Source organism: Balaenoptera borealis (assembly GCF_965194805.1).
Source record: "Balaenoptera borealis genome assembly, chromosome: 20".
Lineage (NCBI taxonomy): Eukaryota > Metazoa > Chordata > Mammalia > Artiodactyla > Balaenopteridae > Balaenoptera > Balaenoptera borealis.
The window spans coordinates 37390508-37408738 of record NC_138879.1 but is presented as its reverse complement, the minus strand read 5'-3'; the positions used below and the strand labels follow the sequence as shown (position 1 = coordinate 37408738).

The window sequence follows — 18231 nt, the reverse complement described above, 5'->3', positions numbered from 1 at the left end:
AAAGGCCTATGGTAAGATCATTGTTTTTATATATTCAACATGAGCAATCACACTTCCAATTTTCTTCCAACGTGTCGCTTTCAAAGATTCAAATCTAACTTTTTTTTTTTAATTTATTTATTTTTGGCTGTGTTGGGTCTTCGTTTCTGTGCAAGGGCTTTCTTCTAGTTGTGGCAAGCGGGGGCCACTCTTCATCGCGGTGCGCGGGCCTCTCACTATCGCGGCCTCTCTTGTTGCGGAGCACAGGCTCCAGACGCGCAGGCTCAGTAATTGTGGTTCACGGGCCCAGTTGCTCCGCAGCATGTGGGATCTTCCCGGACCAGGGCTTGAACCCGTGTCCCCTGCACTGGCAGGCAGATTCTCAACCACTGTGCCACCAGGGAAGCCCTCAAATCTAACTTTTAACCTCATCCTCAACGAAACTGTGGGAATGTTTTGAATACTATTTACATGGCCCCTAGTTTTTGTGACATTTTAATCCTTAAAACAATCCTATGGAAAACTAATTCACTTGTGAAATTAGTGTAAACTTAATACCAAAGCCAGAAAAAAAAAGAAGAAATGAAAAGAAAAAGGGAAAAAAGGCCAATTTCACTTGTTTACATACAGATGGAAATAAATCATATTTAAAAAAAAAAAGACAAGCAAATCAAATCTAGCACCATGCTAAAAGAATAACATACCCAGAGCAAGTAGAGCCCACTCCAGAAATATACAGATATTAATTATACAACAAATTATATAAATAGACCAAACTATCCCAATAACTGCTGAAAAAGTATTCACTTGATAAATTTTAAAAAAAATTTTAAATGGTACTCTAAGAAATTCAGAGACTAATCCAAACTAAATGTCAATACCTTTCCTGTAACCAGAAATAACTTGTTAAGAAAAAATTATACAGAACCTACAAAAAATAAAATTTAATTGACATAAAAAAATAACTTGAATAAGTTCACTCATTCAAAAACATTTACTAAGTGGTTACTATGTTTCAAGTAATATTCTAAATGCTAGATACGGTAGCAAAAACAGATAAAAATCAACCTTCATGAATCTTACATTTTAATAATTTAAAAGAAAAAATTATTTCAGGGAATTCTCTGGTAGTCCGATGGTTAGGACTCGGTGGTTTCACTGCCAGGGCCTGGGTTCGATCCCTAACTGGGGAACTAAGATCCCACAAGCTGCATGGCACAGCCAAAAAAATAAAAATAAAAAAGACTTTAAAAAGAATTACTTCATATTTCTAGCTGGAAAGACTACTGTAAAGATGTAAATTCTCTCCAAATTAATCTCTATGTTTAACATAATTCTAATCAAAATCCCAATACGATTTTCTTCTGTAGAATTTGACAAAATCATTATAAAGTTCATGTGAAAGATTATATATGTGAGAATGGACAGAAATATTGAACAAGAACAATAATGGCTAAAGGAACTGGAAATATCGAACATAAAAAAGAAAACCCAAAACCAGACATAGGTTTGTAATAAAACTTCGATACACATCAGAGCAACTTTCCAAAGTAATAGGAAAATGACATGTTATTCATTATGTGATGTTGACAAATAACCAATTATTAAAAAAAAAAAAAATGAATCTGCACCCCATACTTGACACCAAAATTAATTAAAGGTATACATAAATTTTAAAAGTGATATAATAATGTCCTAAAAGAATAGATAGGTGATGAGTCATATAATGTTAGTACCTCGCTTTCAAAGAGTTTCCTCTTTATAAAATTCTATAATTAAAACACACCATAAACAAATAACAGTCAATACTGCAAAAAAATTGGCACTCACATCTTATACAAATGTCTTATACAAAACATCTATAATGTTATAACCTATCTGGAAAGCAATATGGCAATTTGTTTTTTTAAATCTTATAATTCCAAAATCTTTGATTTAGTAGTTTGGTCCTAAGGACAGAAATAAGTATACCTGTATACAGAGTTAGCTCTAAGGATATTCATTCCACCACTCTCTATAATGGCAAAATGTGGAAATAATTTAAATGTCCAACAATAAGGAATTTGTTAAGTAATGGTACGTATTTATGAAGAAATATTATATAGCTATTAAAAACCATGTTTCAGAAAAAAATTTACTAAATAGGCAAATGTGTAAAGTGTATTATTAAAAAGGGTAGATTAAAAACATATGATTCCAACTTTGTGAAAGTTATCATATGTGCAAAGACTAAAGGGTTTTCTAGCAAAATTCTATGGTGATTACCTCTGGGCAGCAGAATTATGGGTGGTTTTACTTTGGTCTTTGTACATTTTTCACTTCCTCAATTTCCTCCAGTAAACACGCTTTTAATAAATGTTTTTATTTTTAAAAGCCAGTTCTTTTGCATTAAGATATGAAAGTAATTAAGTAAATAATGAAATAAGTTTAAGATTCTTATACTGTTACTCTACACTACAGTCATTTAACTCTTAGAACCTTTTTTGGTCAAACTTGATTTTACAGCACTGAAACTTCAAGCTGCCAAGAAAAAACATCCGCCAATGTTTGCTTAAAGGTTTCTGCATTTTGATAGAGGCAGAGTTAACTTTCTTCTGGGAAGAAAATAATTAACTATCGAGTGCAAAGAAAAACTTCAAGTTCAGGAATTCAGAGGCAGTAAATATTACAGTTTCCCAAATACCACAGTATGTGTCTTGTTCTGCTGCTGACAAAGAAGGAAACTTCACACGAAACGGGACAGAAGCAGAAAAGGCAGCCAGACCCTGTTTTAAATGAAGTTAAGCTTGAGGGAGAGAGTTAAGCAAGTAATACTTTTAGCTACTTAAGAGTGAGACTGTGTTTAGGATCCCACTGGCTGCTTTAAGAGCAGATAAACAGTTTCTCATATGTTCAATATTCATTAGTATTGTTTTTACTTCAAAAGCATGTAAAAATAAACTTTTACCTAGTAATAAAGTCTTCAGATGTAATAAATAGGAAACACTCTTTTAAGTATAAAAACTGGAAATATAATGGTAATGCTCATATTTTAATTGGGTATTAGTACACAGGGATTTATTATATTATCATTTCTTACACATATTCCTTTGGATCAGTACACTATTTAACTAAAATTAATATATACACATGTATTATAAATATTTTGAAATAAATCAAAAATATGCATATGTGAAAAAAGATGTATATATACAAACACATTTTTTAATGACTATGATATTCTAATACTTGGCTCTATCTCAAGTGTCAGAATTCCATATTTGAGCTTCTACAGCTACCTGGTGGCTGCTGATAATGTTTAATATAAAGGCCAAAACCACAGACCAGTTAACAAGGTACTGAAACTACGACAAAACTTCACAGGTAGGAATAAATTTGAGGAAGAATACTTATCTTTTTTGGCTGTGGAAAAGCAAAATTCTCTCATGTTGTGACATATTCTCCAATTATTTATTCCCTGTGGAGATAAGAAACTAGACTAGAAAAAAATCTCCTGAACTATGGGAAAAAATTCTCCAAGGAAAGGCTGATCCCTCCATTTGTCTTCTACATCCCATCTCCTCTCACCTATCAAGGATATCCCTCCAGGGATTCTCTCATCAGCCTTCCCTCTCTACTAGATTACGCCCAACAGAATACAAACATTCTCTTAGCTCTTTCACCTTAAAAAGAAAAGAAAAAAAAAAGTCCTCTCCTGACCTCATTTTCCTCTCCAATTATCACATTCATTTCTCTCCTTCTCTTTACAATTCCTCAAAAGAACTGTCTGTACTCACTGTCTCCAGTATATCTCCTCTAATTTTCTTTTGAATCCACTACAATCAGGCTTTCATCCTAAAAAAAAGTGTTAACTTTACTAATAAAACTGTAAAGGTCAAAGGACCTCCAGCAAGCTATATGCGGTCATCAGCTGAGTCCTAACCTTACTTGATCCATCAACATCATTTGACACAGGTGATCTCTCTCTCCTCTTTGAAACATTCTTTCCTTGGCATCCAGGACAACACATCCTCCTGAGTCTCCTCCCACACCTTCCCGTTTGGTAATCTTACTTAATGTCATGATTTTAAATACCATATATATGCTGAAGAATCTCAAAGCTTCAGTGCTGGTATCTCCCCTAAATTCTAGGCCAGTATTTACAACTGTTTCCATAACATCCCCACTTGAAAGTCTATCAGACATCTCAAACTCCATACGTCCAAAACTAGCTCCTGATCCCCCACAGACCTGCTCATTTATTTCAGTCTATAGCCATTTTATAGGTTAGGCCAAAAGCCTCCACATCAGCCTTGGCTCCTGTCTCTCAAACCTCATGAATCCATCAGCAAAACCTCTCAGCTCTACCTTCAAAATACATATACAGGGACTTCCCTGGTGGTGCAATGGTTAAGAATCTGCCTGCCAATGCAGGGGACACGGTTCGATCCCTGGTCCAGGAAGATCGCACATGCCACAGAGCAACTAAGCCCCTGCACCACTACTGAGCCTGCGCTCTACAGCCCGCGAACCACAACTACTGGGCCCACATGCCACAACTACTGAAGCCCGCATGCCTAGAGCCCGTGCTCCGCAACAAGAGAAGCCACCGCAATGAGAAGCCAGTGCACCACAACGAAGAGTAGCCCCCTCTCGCCACAACTAGAGAAAAGCCTGCGTGCAGCAATGAAGACCCAACGCAGACAAAAAAAAGAAAAGAAAAAAAATACATATACACTGCTACCAGTCCAGACCACCACCATCTTTTGCCTAGAATCTTAGAAAAACCTAACAACTTTCCTCTAATCTCCCAGTTCCTTTTCCAAGACTCAATCCAGGCTGGGTTGTACTCCTAACCTAAAATCCTTAACTTTCCAATTAAGATCCATCAGACTATTGCATAAAGAACAGCAGCTTCACACGAACACAGGGTTGAACTGAGCATGTCACTGGGGACTGGGATACATAATCTTTAAAGGTTCTTCCAGTCCAAAAAATTCTGAGTGACCTGTTAATTCTGCATGGTATATACACAAAAGTTGGCTACACTAGTCTCTGTACTTTTCTGTATTAAGATTTTTTTTTTGCTAGACATTAATTTAAACGAAAACTAAGGGTGTATCTTAGTCCTCTGCTACAGTATTAAAGGTCTGAGTTCTCCCCAGAATACCTCCTTGTAACTCATTCCCCTACTATCCATTAAACCACAAGTGTCATATTCCTTAACAGAATTCATTACATGTGGACAAAAGTGGGAGACTATTACCTAATGCTTATTATTAGCCCATCTTGTCCTGATATGACAAAGACTATAATTACAGTTGTGGTATATCATCTGTACAACCCTAACACCTGTAGTCAGAAAAGAAAGCAGCTGAGAAATTCACAGAATACTTAAAACACAATACTTCGGAAAAATAAAGGAAACTGATCTGCCATACACTGAAGAGTAACTTTAATTTATAGCTTTCAAAAAGTAAAACCACTCAGCTATGACAAATTAACCTCCCTTAAAAGAATTCTCCCTGCATTATATACTCAATGCCTACGACTTTTTAATGACACTCTTTTTGTTTCAAATATGGAACTAAATACATTTAACAAGGCTAAAATACAGGTGAATATTCTTTTTCAAATAAAGGAAAACATACTACTTTATACTGATATCATCTATGCTAAATCTAACCTTCTGATATTATATGAAATAGCTAAGTCTGAAAGCCTCGTTCGGTGATAATTTCAATGGCAAAGGAAAACCTACTATTGGTTTTTTTCTATTGCTTTGATTAGATTGTTACTCTTCACACTAATGGAAGGAAGAATAGGGCACAGATTGAAATCAAGCAAAAATATTTCAGTTGCAGTTCCTTTAGGTTTATCTCTTAATTTACGTTTAGTTAGTAAGGTCACTAAAATTGTTAACATACAGACAATTCATTTATCCATTAATTCAGGCTGCTAAAAGCAGCACTGAGCCTTAAGTGGTGATTCTATGCCCACACATACATGTGTTCATGCATCAGAGTACACAGTGCCTCCACTGCAAAGACTGTAGAATGATGCTGGAGCTCGTTAGAATATTTGACCTTATTTTCTCATACAGCAGCCTAGAAAGTCACAAAATATAAGCAAATAAGATGAACTATCACTAGAAACATTCGCCTACGCACAACTTACCTAAAGTCTTTGTGTTTGCTAGGAGAGCTTCTTCGTAAGACAGTGTATAATAAAGCACCAAAAGCTGTGCTGTGATACTGAAACGCTGATTAAGGCGGATGTTGTCACCCTGGAGGTAATATTATAAATACTTTAAAATACTGTTAAATTTCATGAGTGCTCTTTGATAGCAAAAGCATTCAAAATAGATTATTCAGTGTTGCTGCTCCCAAGCTCAAACAAGTTGAGAGAAATGTTGCTGCGTTCGCATTAAACTCAAAGAGACAACTTGAAGTCTAAGTTAAATTTGAGATGGCTTGGGAGATGAAAAGCAACATGCTTAACAGTTTTTAAGATAGGAAGGGGCTTCCCTGGTGGCACGGTGGTTAAGAATCCACCTGCCAATGCAGGGGACAGGGGTTCGAGCCCTGGTCTGGGATGATCCCACATGCCGTGGAGCAACTAAGCCCGTGCACCACAACTACTGAGCCCACGTGCCACAACTACTGAGCCCACGCGCCCTAGAGCCCGTGCTCAGCAACAAGAGAAGCCACCGCAACAAGAAGCCCATGCACCGCAACGAAGAGTAGCCCCCGCTCACTGCAACTAGAGAAAGCCCACGTGCAGCAATGAAGACCCAACGTAGCCAAAAATAAATAATTTTTTTAAAAAGTTACTGTTTTTTAAAAAAAAAGAATATAGGAAAAAAAAGGCAACAGCAGTCCCATCAGGCTGCTTCTCAAAAAGCTTTACAGGAGTCTCAAGTATTATCTGAAATTACCATGAAGAAAATAATTCCTAAAAATGATATTGTACAGTTAAGTATATTTGGAGAAAAAAGATTTTCTTCAAGTTTTCCATTAATAATCTAGGTAGATCTTAGATCCCCAGGAAACTAAACAAAGCTGGTTAAATGTGTTGAAATGTCATGTAGTCCGTTGTTAAACACACAACTTCCACAGCACTCCTTAAGCTTTAAAATGGAGCTCTTGGGACTTCCCTGGCGGTCCAGTTGTTAAGACTTCATACTCCCAATGCAAGGGGCACAGCGCGGCCAAAAAAAAAAAAAAAAAAAGGAAAATGGAGCTCTTGAAAGAATTCCTCGAAAAGTGCCTATTCAACAAACTACTTGGAACTAATACCATTCTTTTAATATTTATAAGTGATCTAAGAAAACTGAATACCATCTTAAATTCAGAACCACCTAGAAGTTGTTCTCCTCTAATAATCAGGGAAAAAACATGGAGTCAGTCCAAAGAATAAAAGAAAAATAAGCTAATAAATGTAGAAAAGCCACTATTTTACCCCAATGACTCCTTGGAAAATATTGAGTATCTCCTGTTCTGTGACTGGCTGATTTGTGGCTTCTGGATTAGATTTAGATGCAGGAGTAAGTATAGAATTTATGTACACGTCAATCAGAGGAAGTAATTGAGGATGGAGTGGAGTGGAGGTTTCACAGAGCTGTCTATAAATCCAGTCCTAAAAAAGAAGGTTACAGGCACCAAATCAATTATGGCAAAAAGAAAAAGCAAGCAAAATTTTAAAAGCACATATAATTTTACATGATTTATGAATCAGTGAAACTCACTATTAACTTTTAACAGTTATTAAATATATTATCCAGTTTCACAGCTGTCTTTGATTTAAAAATAGGAAATACTTTTATACCCTAAAGTTGAGAATACCGTGAAGTGGAAGATAAATCTAAAATGATGAGTTTGAGTTTTGAGTTTGGACTTTGGGTTTTTAATCTATCAGTTTTCAAGTAGTGGGGAAAACACTGTTAAGTCCCTTCTATATCTGTATTTAGAGCACCATATGTGTTGCTGTAGAAGACCCCACAACAGGAAGAGATTTAGGGAGAGGGACAGTTCTTCACAACAAACCCTCAGACAGATTAAGAAAGTGACTCTGACAACCATTTATGGGAGATTAACTATCTACACAAATAAAGGCCAAGAAGAAATGTTGGGTGTGCATTTGGACTCTTAATTCTTATCTATTATATTGCTAAAAATATAAAGAAGCAGAAGGTACAATCAAGATGGAAAATAACTTCACTAAATCATGATAACAAGGATAATTAAATGTGATATATCAATGTATATATTGTTCATGGTTCTTTATAAATAAAATTGCCTCTTAGAAATGGTCCAAACAGATTTCTTTTACCTCCTGGGGTTCAGCCTTTTCTTTAGAGGACCTTTTAACTGTTTGGTATAGACAACTACATAACAAATTGAAAACATACCAAAAATATATTCAAGTTAGATGTTAGATGTCCTTATGACAAATGTACAAATACTGGTCATGGCTAACCAGCAACTTTCTCAGTTTGGTGAACAAAACCAAGTACAGAAATGGCAATTTTTACTAAGGTTTAATGAAATAGCTAAACGATATTACTGAGAAATTAAAAGGTACTAGTGTACATTTTGTAAATAACTGAACAGTTATACTGCTTTAAAAATCTGAAATTGAGAGCCTAATTACTATAACTATATAAACGACTAGTAACTAGACACACTTCACACACGAAACCCACAGTAAAGGTCTACAGACTGAAACGGAACTGGGAAGAAAGCATTAACTTAGGTTGTAGCTTGAAATATAAGTGTAAGGTCATACTTTTATTGATACTTTGTGCTTTGTAAAGGAACGACTCCTCAGAAGCTGGTAAATACAATGAATAGGCAAAAATCCAGTAATGTTGGCACTCAGGTTGCTGGTGACAGGGACACGAACTGCATGAGCTGTGACAACCTAAAAGGGAAAAACAGTATTAATACATATGACAGAACCAAATATAAAATTATTCTGAAAGAGGGAGGATTAGCCAGGTAGACTGTCAAAACTTAATACAAATGTGGTCCTCAGGAAGGAATGATAAAAACCAATTATTACGTGATTTAATTATTTTTGAGTGATGAGGTAGCATCATACATTTAGGTATTTGTAAAGTTCTCTACATTTTAAAATTTGCTTTTGAACACAGATATGTTGACGGGGGTTAGAGTAAGATTAAAAAATATATAAAATTTGGAATCATAAAATCTGGGCTCAATGACTTTAGCTAAGTCATTTTATCTTCTGAGTCTATTTTCACATCTACAAAACGAGACAGTATTGTCTTACTTGCTTCAAAAGGTTTTTGCGAGAGGGAAATAAATTTCTTTGGAAAAATATATGTGACTTATAAAGTATCACATAAACAGGAATTTTTATTGTTATTCTCATTGTGTCATGCACAGACCACTAACTGTCTTTCAGAGACCCTCCCCAAAGGTGTCTTCCAGTTAGTTCAAACTAAACACATGAAAAATAACTTATGAGTCTCCTACATCTTATGTGTGACTGTTATGTGGGAGTGTATGTGCATTGAGGGGAGAGGGCAGAGTTTGGTACAGGAATGAGAATTTTTTTTTTGGCTGCACCGCACAGCTTGCATGATCTTAGTTCCCTGACCAGGGATTGAACCCACGCCCTTGGCAGTGAAAAGGCGGAGACCTAACCACTGGACTGCCAGGGAATTCCCGAGAATATTAATTAACCTAAAAGAAGCAACAATTACAGATCTATGAGTATTTTCAAATATTTCATTTTTTAAGATATACATATTTTTGTATTCTGAGATTTAAATTGATAAATGAACCTGGGAACTAATTTTATTTATTTGTTTTTTAAATTAATTAAATTATTTATTTATTTTTGGCTGCATTGGGTCTTCGTTGCGGTGCACGGGCTTCTCACTGCAGTGGCTTCTCTTACTGCAGAGCAGGGGCTCTAGGCACGCGGGCTTCAGTAGTTGTGGCTTACAGGCTCCAGAGCACAGGCTCAGAAGCTGTGGTGCATGGGCTTAGTTGCTCTGCAGCACGTGGGATCTTCCTGCACCAGGGATCAAACCCATGTCCCCTGCATTGGCAGGCGGATTCTTAACCACCACGCTACCAAGGAAGTCCCAGGAATTAATTTTAAATTTTAGCATAGTTTCCATCAAAGACAAAAACTCTAATTCAAAAAGATACACGCACCCCAATGTTCATGGCAACACTATTTACAATAGCCAAGACGTGGAAGTGACCTAAGTGTCCATCAACAGATGAATGGGTGTGTGTGTGTGTGTGTGTGTGTGTGTGTGTGTGTGTGTGTGTGTGTGTGTGTGTGTGATGGAATATTACTCAGCCATAAAAAAGAATGAAATAATGCCATTTTTATCAACATGGAATGACCTAGAGATTATCATACTAAGTGAAGTAAGTTAGAGAAAGAAAAATATTGTATGATATCACTTATATGTGGAATCTGAAAAACAGTACAAATGAACTTATTTACAAAATAGAAACAGACTCATAGACATAGAAAACAAACTTATGATTACCAAAGGGGAAGGACGGGGAGGGATAAATTGCGAGTATGGGATTAACAGATGCACAGTATCATATATAAAACAGATAAACAATAAGGATTTACTGTATAGCACAGAAAACTATATTCAATATATTGTAATGAACTTTAATGGAAAAGAATAAAAAAAAGAATATAGATATATACACATATATATGTATAACCATATCACTCTGCTGTATATCTAAAACTAACACAATATTGTAAATCACCTATAATTCAATTTTAAAAAAAGAAAAAAAAAAAAGAATAGTCTCCATCACTGGAAAAATAAAATATCATTAGGATTACCCATGGACAAAAGTGCTGAAACTAAATAAGAACAGGTAAATACTAGAATAAGGAATTTAGACTCTAGCTTATCATCTAGTTAGACATGCACCTCACAGCTGAAAAGGTTTAAATAGGTTTCTGTTATTTTTCTCCTGACAATACCAGTTGATTACCCTATATGAGATCCCCACCAAGAATATCTAAGACTATATTCTTAAGTATCTATTCAAAGTCTCCAAAATATGTAAATATATTTATTACATGCTTTTGTATATAGTAAATAGCTTTAAAAGTAAATTTTAAATAGGATTATTCTTTACAAAAGTTTCTAAAATTAAATAAATCATCACTGGAAACTAAAAAGGAATTTAAAAACTATATAATGCTCCTAAACTGAAACATACAAGTTTTTCCCCAAAGAATGTTGTAAAAGAAAGTTAAAGAAGTACCTAAGAATAAAGTTAAAAGAAGTACCTGCTCAGTAAAAATTTCCTGTGTGAAGATAGTCTTCATCCTGCTCAAGGAGCTTGGCTTAATTACAATCTAAAACAACCAAAAGAATTTCAACAGCATGTGAAAATAAAATATATAAAGCACAATTTTCTCTGGTAAATTTATTATCTAAAATGACTGTGATATATAAAATTAATGTTCAAATACTCTATTTCAGAAGTAGCTTCTCAAACCCAACGTTAAAGTGTGGTTTTCCTCAGAAACTGAACCAACATATAAAAGTACTTAGTAAATATACCATTATTGGCATTTCAAGTCAGTGGGAAGAAGTGGATTATTCAATAAAAGGAGGTAGGATAGCTATCTTTCTGGATAATACCTATAAAGATTTGCACATGACACCATACCCAAAATCAACTCCAAATGTATTAAAAATTTAAATTTAAAACATGAGGCCGCAAAAACACTAAAAGAAAATATAGGTGACCGTTTCTATAAACCTAAGGAAAGAAAAACATTTCTAAGCAGAAAAACAAAGTAAGAACCACAAAAGAAATACTTAATATATTACACACATAGAAAATAATAATTTTCACATGGCAAAAAAGACTGGGAAAAATCAACTGCGACATATTATATTGTACTTCTCCACTTTTAAAGACAATAAGGATTATAAGATGCACCACAGATTTAACAGTAGCTTTTCAAGAAAAAAAGAGGTGAAACACTACCACATTAACATTACACATCAACTGTAAAATGAATCCCAGTTTCAATATTGGGTAAAATATGTCTTGAAATCAATGAAATATTGGGTTGGCCAAAAAGTTCCTTTGGGTTTTTCCATAAGATGTTATAGGAAAACCCAAAGGAAATTTTTGGCCAACCCAATATGCTATATAAGGCATAACAGCATATCATTTACATATAAAGAGCCCTTCTGAATCAGTAAAAGGAAAAATAAATCAATACAAATCCCTATAGAAAAACTGGGACATCAACAAGTCTTTCACAAAAGATATAAACCAGCTAAAACACATAGATTTTTTAAAACTACCCAAAAAAACCTCTATATAAACTGTAACTATAAAAAATAATAATAATAACCATAGTTTCACTAGTAATCAAAGAAATGCAAAATAAGTAAGACGATTTTTCACCATATTTGCAAAGATTAAAAAGAATGGTAATGCCCAGTGATGGTGAGAGTTTAGGAAAATAGGCACTCTCATTCACTAATAAGAACAGTTAAACTGGTATAATCTCTCTGGAAGATACTATGGCAATACACATTAAACAGCTTAACATCACCATACTTTTACTTAGTACTGCTTTCTAGAACTTCATCCTAATAATCCAAAAAGTGTTTGAAGATATGCATTTATGAGTGCCTGTGCATATATTTACATACATAAGGATATTCATCTAAGCATTATTCAGAAACTGGAAAATCTACATGGCAAATAAGAAAAGATCCATTAAGAATATCATGATCGGTCCATATGATGAACTACAATGCAGCCATTAAAAATTATATTGTATTAGAATATTTATGGATATGAGGAAGTGCTTATCATATATTGGTAAGTTCATTAAAATTACAAAATATGTATATCAATTTAAAGAAAGAACAGATACCAGACTATTAACAGTACCTGATATCTCTGAACATGGAATTACATCTTTCCCTTCTTTATTGTGTTTTCTAAGCTTTCTACATAGAACTTCTATTATTCTTGTGAATAGTGTTTTCATAATGTATTTTTTTCTAAGAGCTCTTGATAGTTTCAAACTATTAAACAACTAAAATTATTTCAAAATGAAAACCATCTATTTACTTAACATTACAAGAAAATGTCCAGCTTAGAAACACCATCTTTAGAAAGAAGAAAAAAGGAAATTACCTTCATCCCCAAAGTAGAACAGACCAAGTCAATGATAGCACTAAGTTGGTTGCTATGAAAGTACATAGCAACCAATAATAACATCTCCCCAAAAGAAGCAGACACACCTGAAGTACTGTTGAAACAGAAAAGAAAATATGAATTTCCAAAGAAAGGGATAAGAAAAACTTACTCAGCTAACTGAAACAAAAAAGTCATCTTACCTCTCAAAATAAGCTTCTTCTTTTATCATCCAACTTAGCCACACTACCATTAGCTGCTCCTGTTCAGGCGTACTATATAAAACATATCAGAAGTCACTGGTTTAAGTCAGATATACTAGCATAAGAATAAAATATCATTCTGGAATTATTTTTGGTAGAAATTATTTTTCCTCAAAATAATGGCTTGTTGAATTGGCCATTAATTGTCATTGAGATATGAAGCAGTTCTACAGAAGAAGAATGAGAACCTTTACTTTTCTCTATGAATATGAATAGTCAAACCCTCTCAAAGTCTCAGTTACTGCATTTGAAGGTTGGAGAGAGTAAACGTCCTCACATTCCTTGGAAAAACAAAGGTCCTTTGGGACTAAAATGTTAGGATAGCTGATACTTATTCCATATAGAAAAAAATCTAGTGTTAAAACTTAATCATCAAAAAGTCACAAACTGAGTACAAGGACAGTAATAACTCAGACCATCTTCTACCTGGAAAATGAAATTTAGTTCATAGAAGCATTTTGAGCAGAACTCAAAATTACAGAGAAAAAAGTGATCACTATTCAAAAAGTAAAAAGAAACAGCCAGGGGCTCATCAGATATGAAAAATGGTTATAAAAACACACCAACAAGAATGACTTGTTTAAAGGGAATAATTTTGATTTGTAAAAATAATTTTCATTGATCTTCTTCTACTTCATTGCAGTGTAAACAGGTAAAACAAAAAGCAACTACAAAGCCTGCTACCCAAAGCTAAGAAAATTAAAAAGGTCATTCTCAACCACACCTAAGTCATTCCACTAATAAAAGACAGTGTTACGTAGTAGAAAGATTACAGCCTTTAGAGCCTGCCAGATCTGAGTGGGAATCCCATCTCTGCTAATCACTGTTAGTGTGACCCTGAACAAGAAATTTAAATAATCTTTTTGAACTTCAGCTCTCCTACCTATAATATAAAGATAAAAATACCCACCTTACAGAAGTAATGAGGATTAGAGACAATGCTTAGAAATTACTTCAGGTTTTATATATATATATATAACTGAATCACTTTGCTATATACCAGAAACTAACACAACATTGTAAATCAACTATACTTTAATAAAATAAATTTAAAAAAAAAGAAAGAAATTACTTCAGGTAAAGAGAAAAGAAAGTACTTCATTTCACGTACTTAATTTCATACCTTCCTGAAACACACAATTCAAACTACATTAAAGGGATTTTCTTAAAAGGCATAAATGCATAGGATGATGATGAGGGACAACAACACAAAATATTGGAAGCCAGAGCCAATACGGATGAGTGATAACTGACTTAGCAGACCCGAGAAAGCAGAATACTAAACTGACAGGTGGGAAAACCAATCTACCACTTATACCACAGAATCCCCAAAGGCCTCAGAAACTGACAGCTCCAGGCAGTTCTGGGAGTGAGAATGAAGACAGAGACTAAATATAGACAGTCCATATGAGCAGTAGACCTCCAAATCACCTCCATTCTACACAACTAGATGAATACCCATCCCCCAGTAGAGAGGAGACCAGAGATTTATTCTCTGGATATGGTAAAAGAGGGTGTCTCTGAACTGACGGACAATCAGGGATATCTAGAGCACCTTTCTGAAAGTAGAATTATGTGAATGATTATACTGCAGTCTGAGATCTCCCAGCCCTTAACCCTCACTTTATTTATAACTTTGCTTATGGATCTCCTGTTAGGCCTCCACTCCCCAAGCAAGACAATAGTCTTCTCTAAGACTCTGAAAAGCCCAAGAGTTTCCCATCTACGCATTCAGAAGTTCTAACCTGCTTTTTAGTTTCCCACTCTTAAATGTGAACAATCAAGAATTACCAAACCTCTGAAAAAAAGCTTCTAACTTGAAAAATTGAGAACAAAAAAAGGCAGAAAAAAAGAAACTTAGAGAAAAGAAACAGAACAAATAAAACCCCTTCAATCATTATGATTAATATCAGAGAAACCATGCCACGATGAAGCAGTAGACACTATAAAAAAGAAACGATCAGAATAAAAAAGAGCTCTTAGAAATTAAAAACTAAATAGGATTAGAGGACAAGGTTGAGAACAAATCCTAAAAGGCAGTATAGGCAGTATCTTTTTGAGGTGACTGAAATATTCTAAAATTAGATTGTGGTAATGGTTGCATGATTTTGTAAATATACTAAAAACTATTAAATTGAACACTTTTTTTTTTATTCAGGAGGCAATGTAAGTTGTATACTTTAAAATGGGTGAATTTTATGGTATGTAAATTGTGTTTCAATAAAGCTGTTTTTTAAAATGCAGAACAAGACAAAGATAAGGAAAATAAGAAAGAGTAAGAAAGTAAGATGATAATTTCAAGAAGTCCAATATCCAAATAAGAGGAGGTTTCAAACAGAGAAAACCCATGTGGTGGACATTACCAACAAATTAGTTCAAGAAAATTTCCTAGAACTGAACACTGTGAGTTCCCAGGTTAAAAGGGCTAACTAAATACCTAGGATGAGGGCATTCCCTGGAGGTCCAGTGGTTACAACTCAGAGCTCTCACTGCCAGGGCCCCAGGTTCGACCCCTGGTCGGGGAACTAAGATCCCACAAGCCATGTGGGGTGGCCAAAAAAAAAAAAAACCTAAGATGAAAGACAAAACAGACCCATACAAAAGCATATCATCCAGAAATTTCAAAACCCTAGGGACAAAAGGCTAATCCTACATGACTCCACATTTAAAAAGAACAAGCCACAAAAAGGACCAGGAATCAGAATGTCATCAGATTTCTCAACAGTAACACTGGAAGTTAGAAGACAATAGGGCAAGACTTTCAAAATTCTCAAAGGGAATTATTTCCAACTTAGAATTCTATACCCCATCAAACTATCAATCAAGTGTCAAAGCAGAATAAAGACATTTCAGAAATACCCAGTCTTAAAATAATTTACCTCTCACATACCCATTCTAAAGAAGCAAAATGAGGGAGCAAATGAAAAAAGATGGAGGGACTTCCCTGGTAATCCGGTGGTTAAGACTCCACGCTCCAATGCAGGGGGCCCGGTTCGATCCCTGGTCAGGGAACTAGATCCCACATGCTGCAAATAAAAGATCCCACATGCTGCAACTAAAAGATCTCACATGCCACAACTAAAGATCCCATGTGCTGCAACTAAAGATCCCGCATGCCACAAGGAAGATCCCAAGTGCCTCAACTAAAACCCGGCACAGCCAAATAAATAACTAAATAAATAAATAAAAGAAAAAAGTAAAAAGATGGAGACATAAGATGCAGGAAACAGAAGACCCAACAAAGGAGAGCTGAAGCAAGTCCCCAAAATAATAGTGAAGAGCAATTCCCGGATGAGAGCTATGTATCAGGTGCAGAGGTAACCAGTTCAGATGGGAGGTCAAAATGTTCCAGGAGAGATTTCCTCAAGAAGATGAAACTGGCAGAATATCTAATGAGTCTGAACATCTTGAGAGGAGGTTTAGATTGGCAGAGAGTTTGAGATTGCATTAACGTAAGCACATAAAATACAGAGCAAGTGAAAAACAAAGAACAAAAACACAGGATAATTATTAATGGAGAAACAAGTTTTGCAAAAGAAAAGTAATCATCTACTGCTTGGTTGAGCTCCCAGTAGTGTAACATAAACAACTATGTATTGGTCAAAGCAAAATCATAATAACTGTACTGGGAGAATGGGAAGATAGAAAGGATGTGTAGATATGTTGACAGAGAGAAAAGAGAGAACTAATTCCTCATTCTCATAGTGGGAAGTCAACAAATACTCCTAAAGTGAACAATCAGGATGTAGTGAATACAAACATGTTAATAAAGATGTGGTAGTAAAAACCAAAAGAATCAGCTAAAAGAACTGAAAGAAGCTGCCTCTAGGGAAGGGGAAACAGGGAGAGGGGGGAATAAGGACTACTATTTGCCTCAAATCTTGAAGAACTATTTTGACTCCTTTAAACAATGTGTACATGAAACTTTGATAAAGATAAATAAAATAACTGGCATACAGGAGATGCTACTGATATCCTTTTATTTTTTTATTTTTTATTATTTTTTTTTTTAAGATTTAATTCTTTTTAATTAATTATTTATTTATTTATTTATTTATGGCTGTGTTGGGTCTTCGTTTCTGTGTGAGGGCTTTCTCTAGTTATGGCAAGCGGGGGCCACTCTTCATCATGGTGCACGGGCCTCTCACTATCGTGGCCTCTCTTATTGCGGAGCACAGCCTCCAGACGCGCAGGCTCAGTAATTGTGGCTCACGGGCCCAGTTGCTCCGTGGAATGTGGGATCTTCCCAGACCAGGGCTCGAACCCGTGTGCCCTGCATTGGCAGGCAGATTCTCAACCACTGCGCCACCAGGGAAGCCCTGATATCCTTTTATTAAATGATAATACCAATGTCCCTATCTTAAACCATTTTGTAGTAAGCTCCTAATTAATTTTATACATGTGTTTTAATAAATAAACAAAAGCAGACCTTGAGAAAATAGTACAATTATATAGTTGGGTACCTGACAAGTGTAGAAAAGGCCAGTAGCATACAAAAGGAAAGTGAAACAAAGCGAACCCCAGCTGGTGTGGCAGGAGGACGGCTTGTCATCAACTGCAGTAATTGCTCAGCTTCTTCCTCAGTTGGTCTAAAAAAGGAATACATTATTAGGTTTTACTATTTTCAGTTGAGAGAAGGAAGAAGAAGGGACTTCTCAACAGTTTAACCTTTCAGATACAAATCTTGAGCTTTATAATGTACCTCACTATTTATAAAATCTTTAATATCTTAAGATGTCAAAAGCAAAACTTTTGAATTCACAACCAGTGTTTTTCCTCAGACACAAATACAGGTAGTCCTCACTTTGCACAGTCGT

The 18231-nt window shown here is 35.1% G+C and overlaps 1 protein-coding gene across 6 annotated transcripts in view; it reads right to left on the bottom strand.

Moving 5' to 3' along the window:
- INTS2 (integrator complex subunit 2) overlaps positions 1-18231 on the bottom strand; it is a 60182-nt gene that overhangs the window by 21155 nt on the left and 20796 nt on the right. For all 6 annotated transcript variants that reach the window (XM_082371979.1, XM_082371977.1, XM_082371982.1 and 3 more), the window contains exons 9-15: positions 17878-18003; positions 13355-13426; positions 13152-13266; positions 11269-11337; positions 8746-8880; positions 7420-7596; positions 6136-6244 (exon numbers count right to left, since the gene is read on the bottom strand). In XM_082371979.1, coding sequence (XP_082228105.1) covers positions 6136-6244; positions 7420-7596; positions 8746-8880; positions 11269-11337; positions 13152-13266; positions 13355-13426; positions 17878-18003 — 803 coding nt within the window. The remainder of the gene's footprint in view (positions 1-6135; positions 6245-7419; positions 7597-8745; positions 8881-11268; positions 11338-13151; positions 13267-13354; positions 13427-17877; positions 18004-18231) is intronic.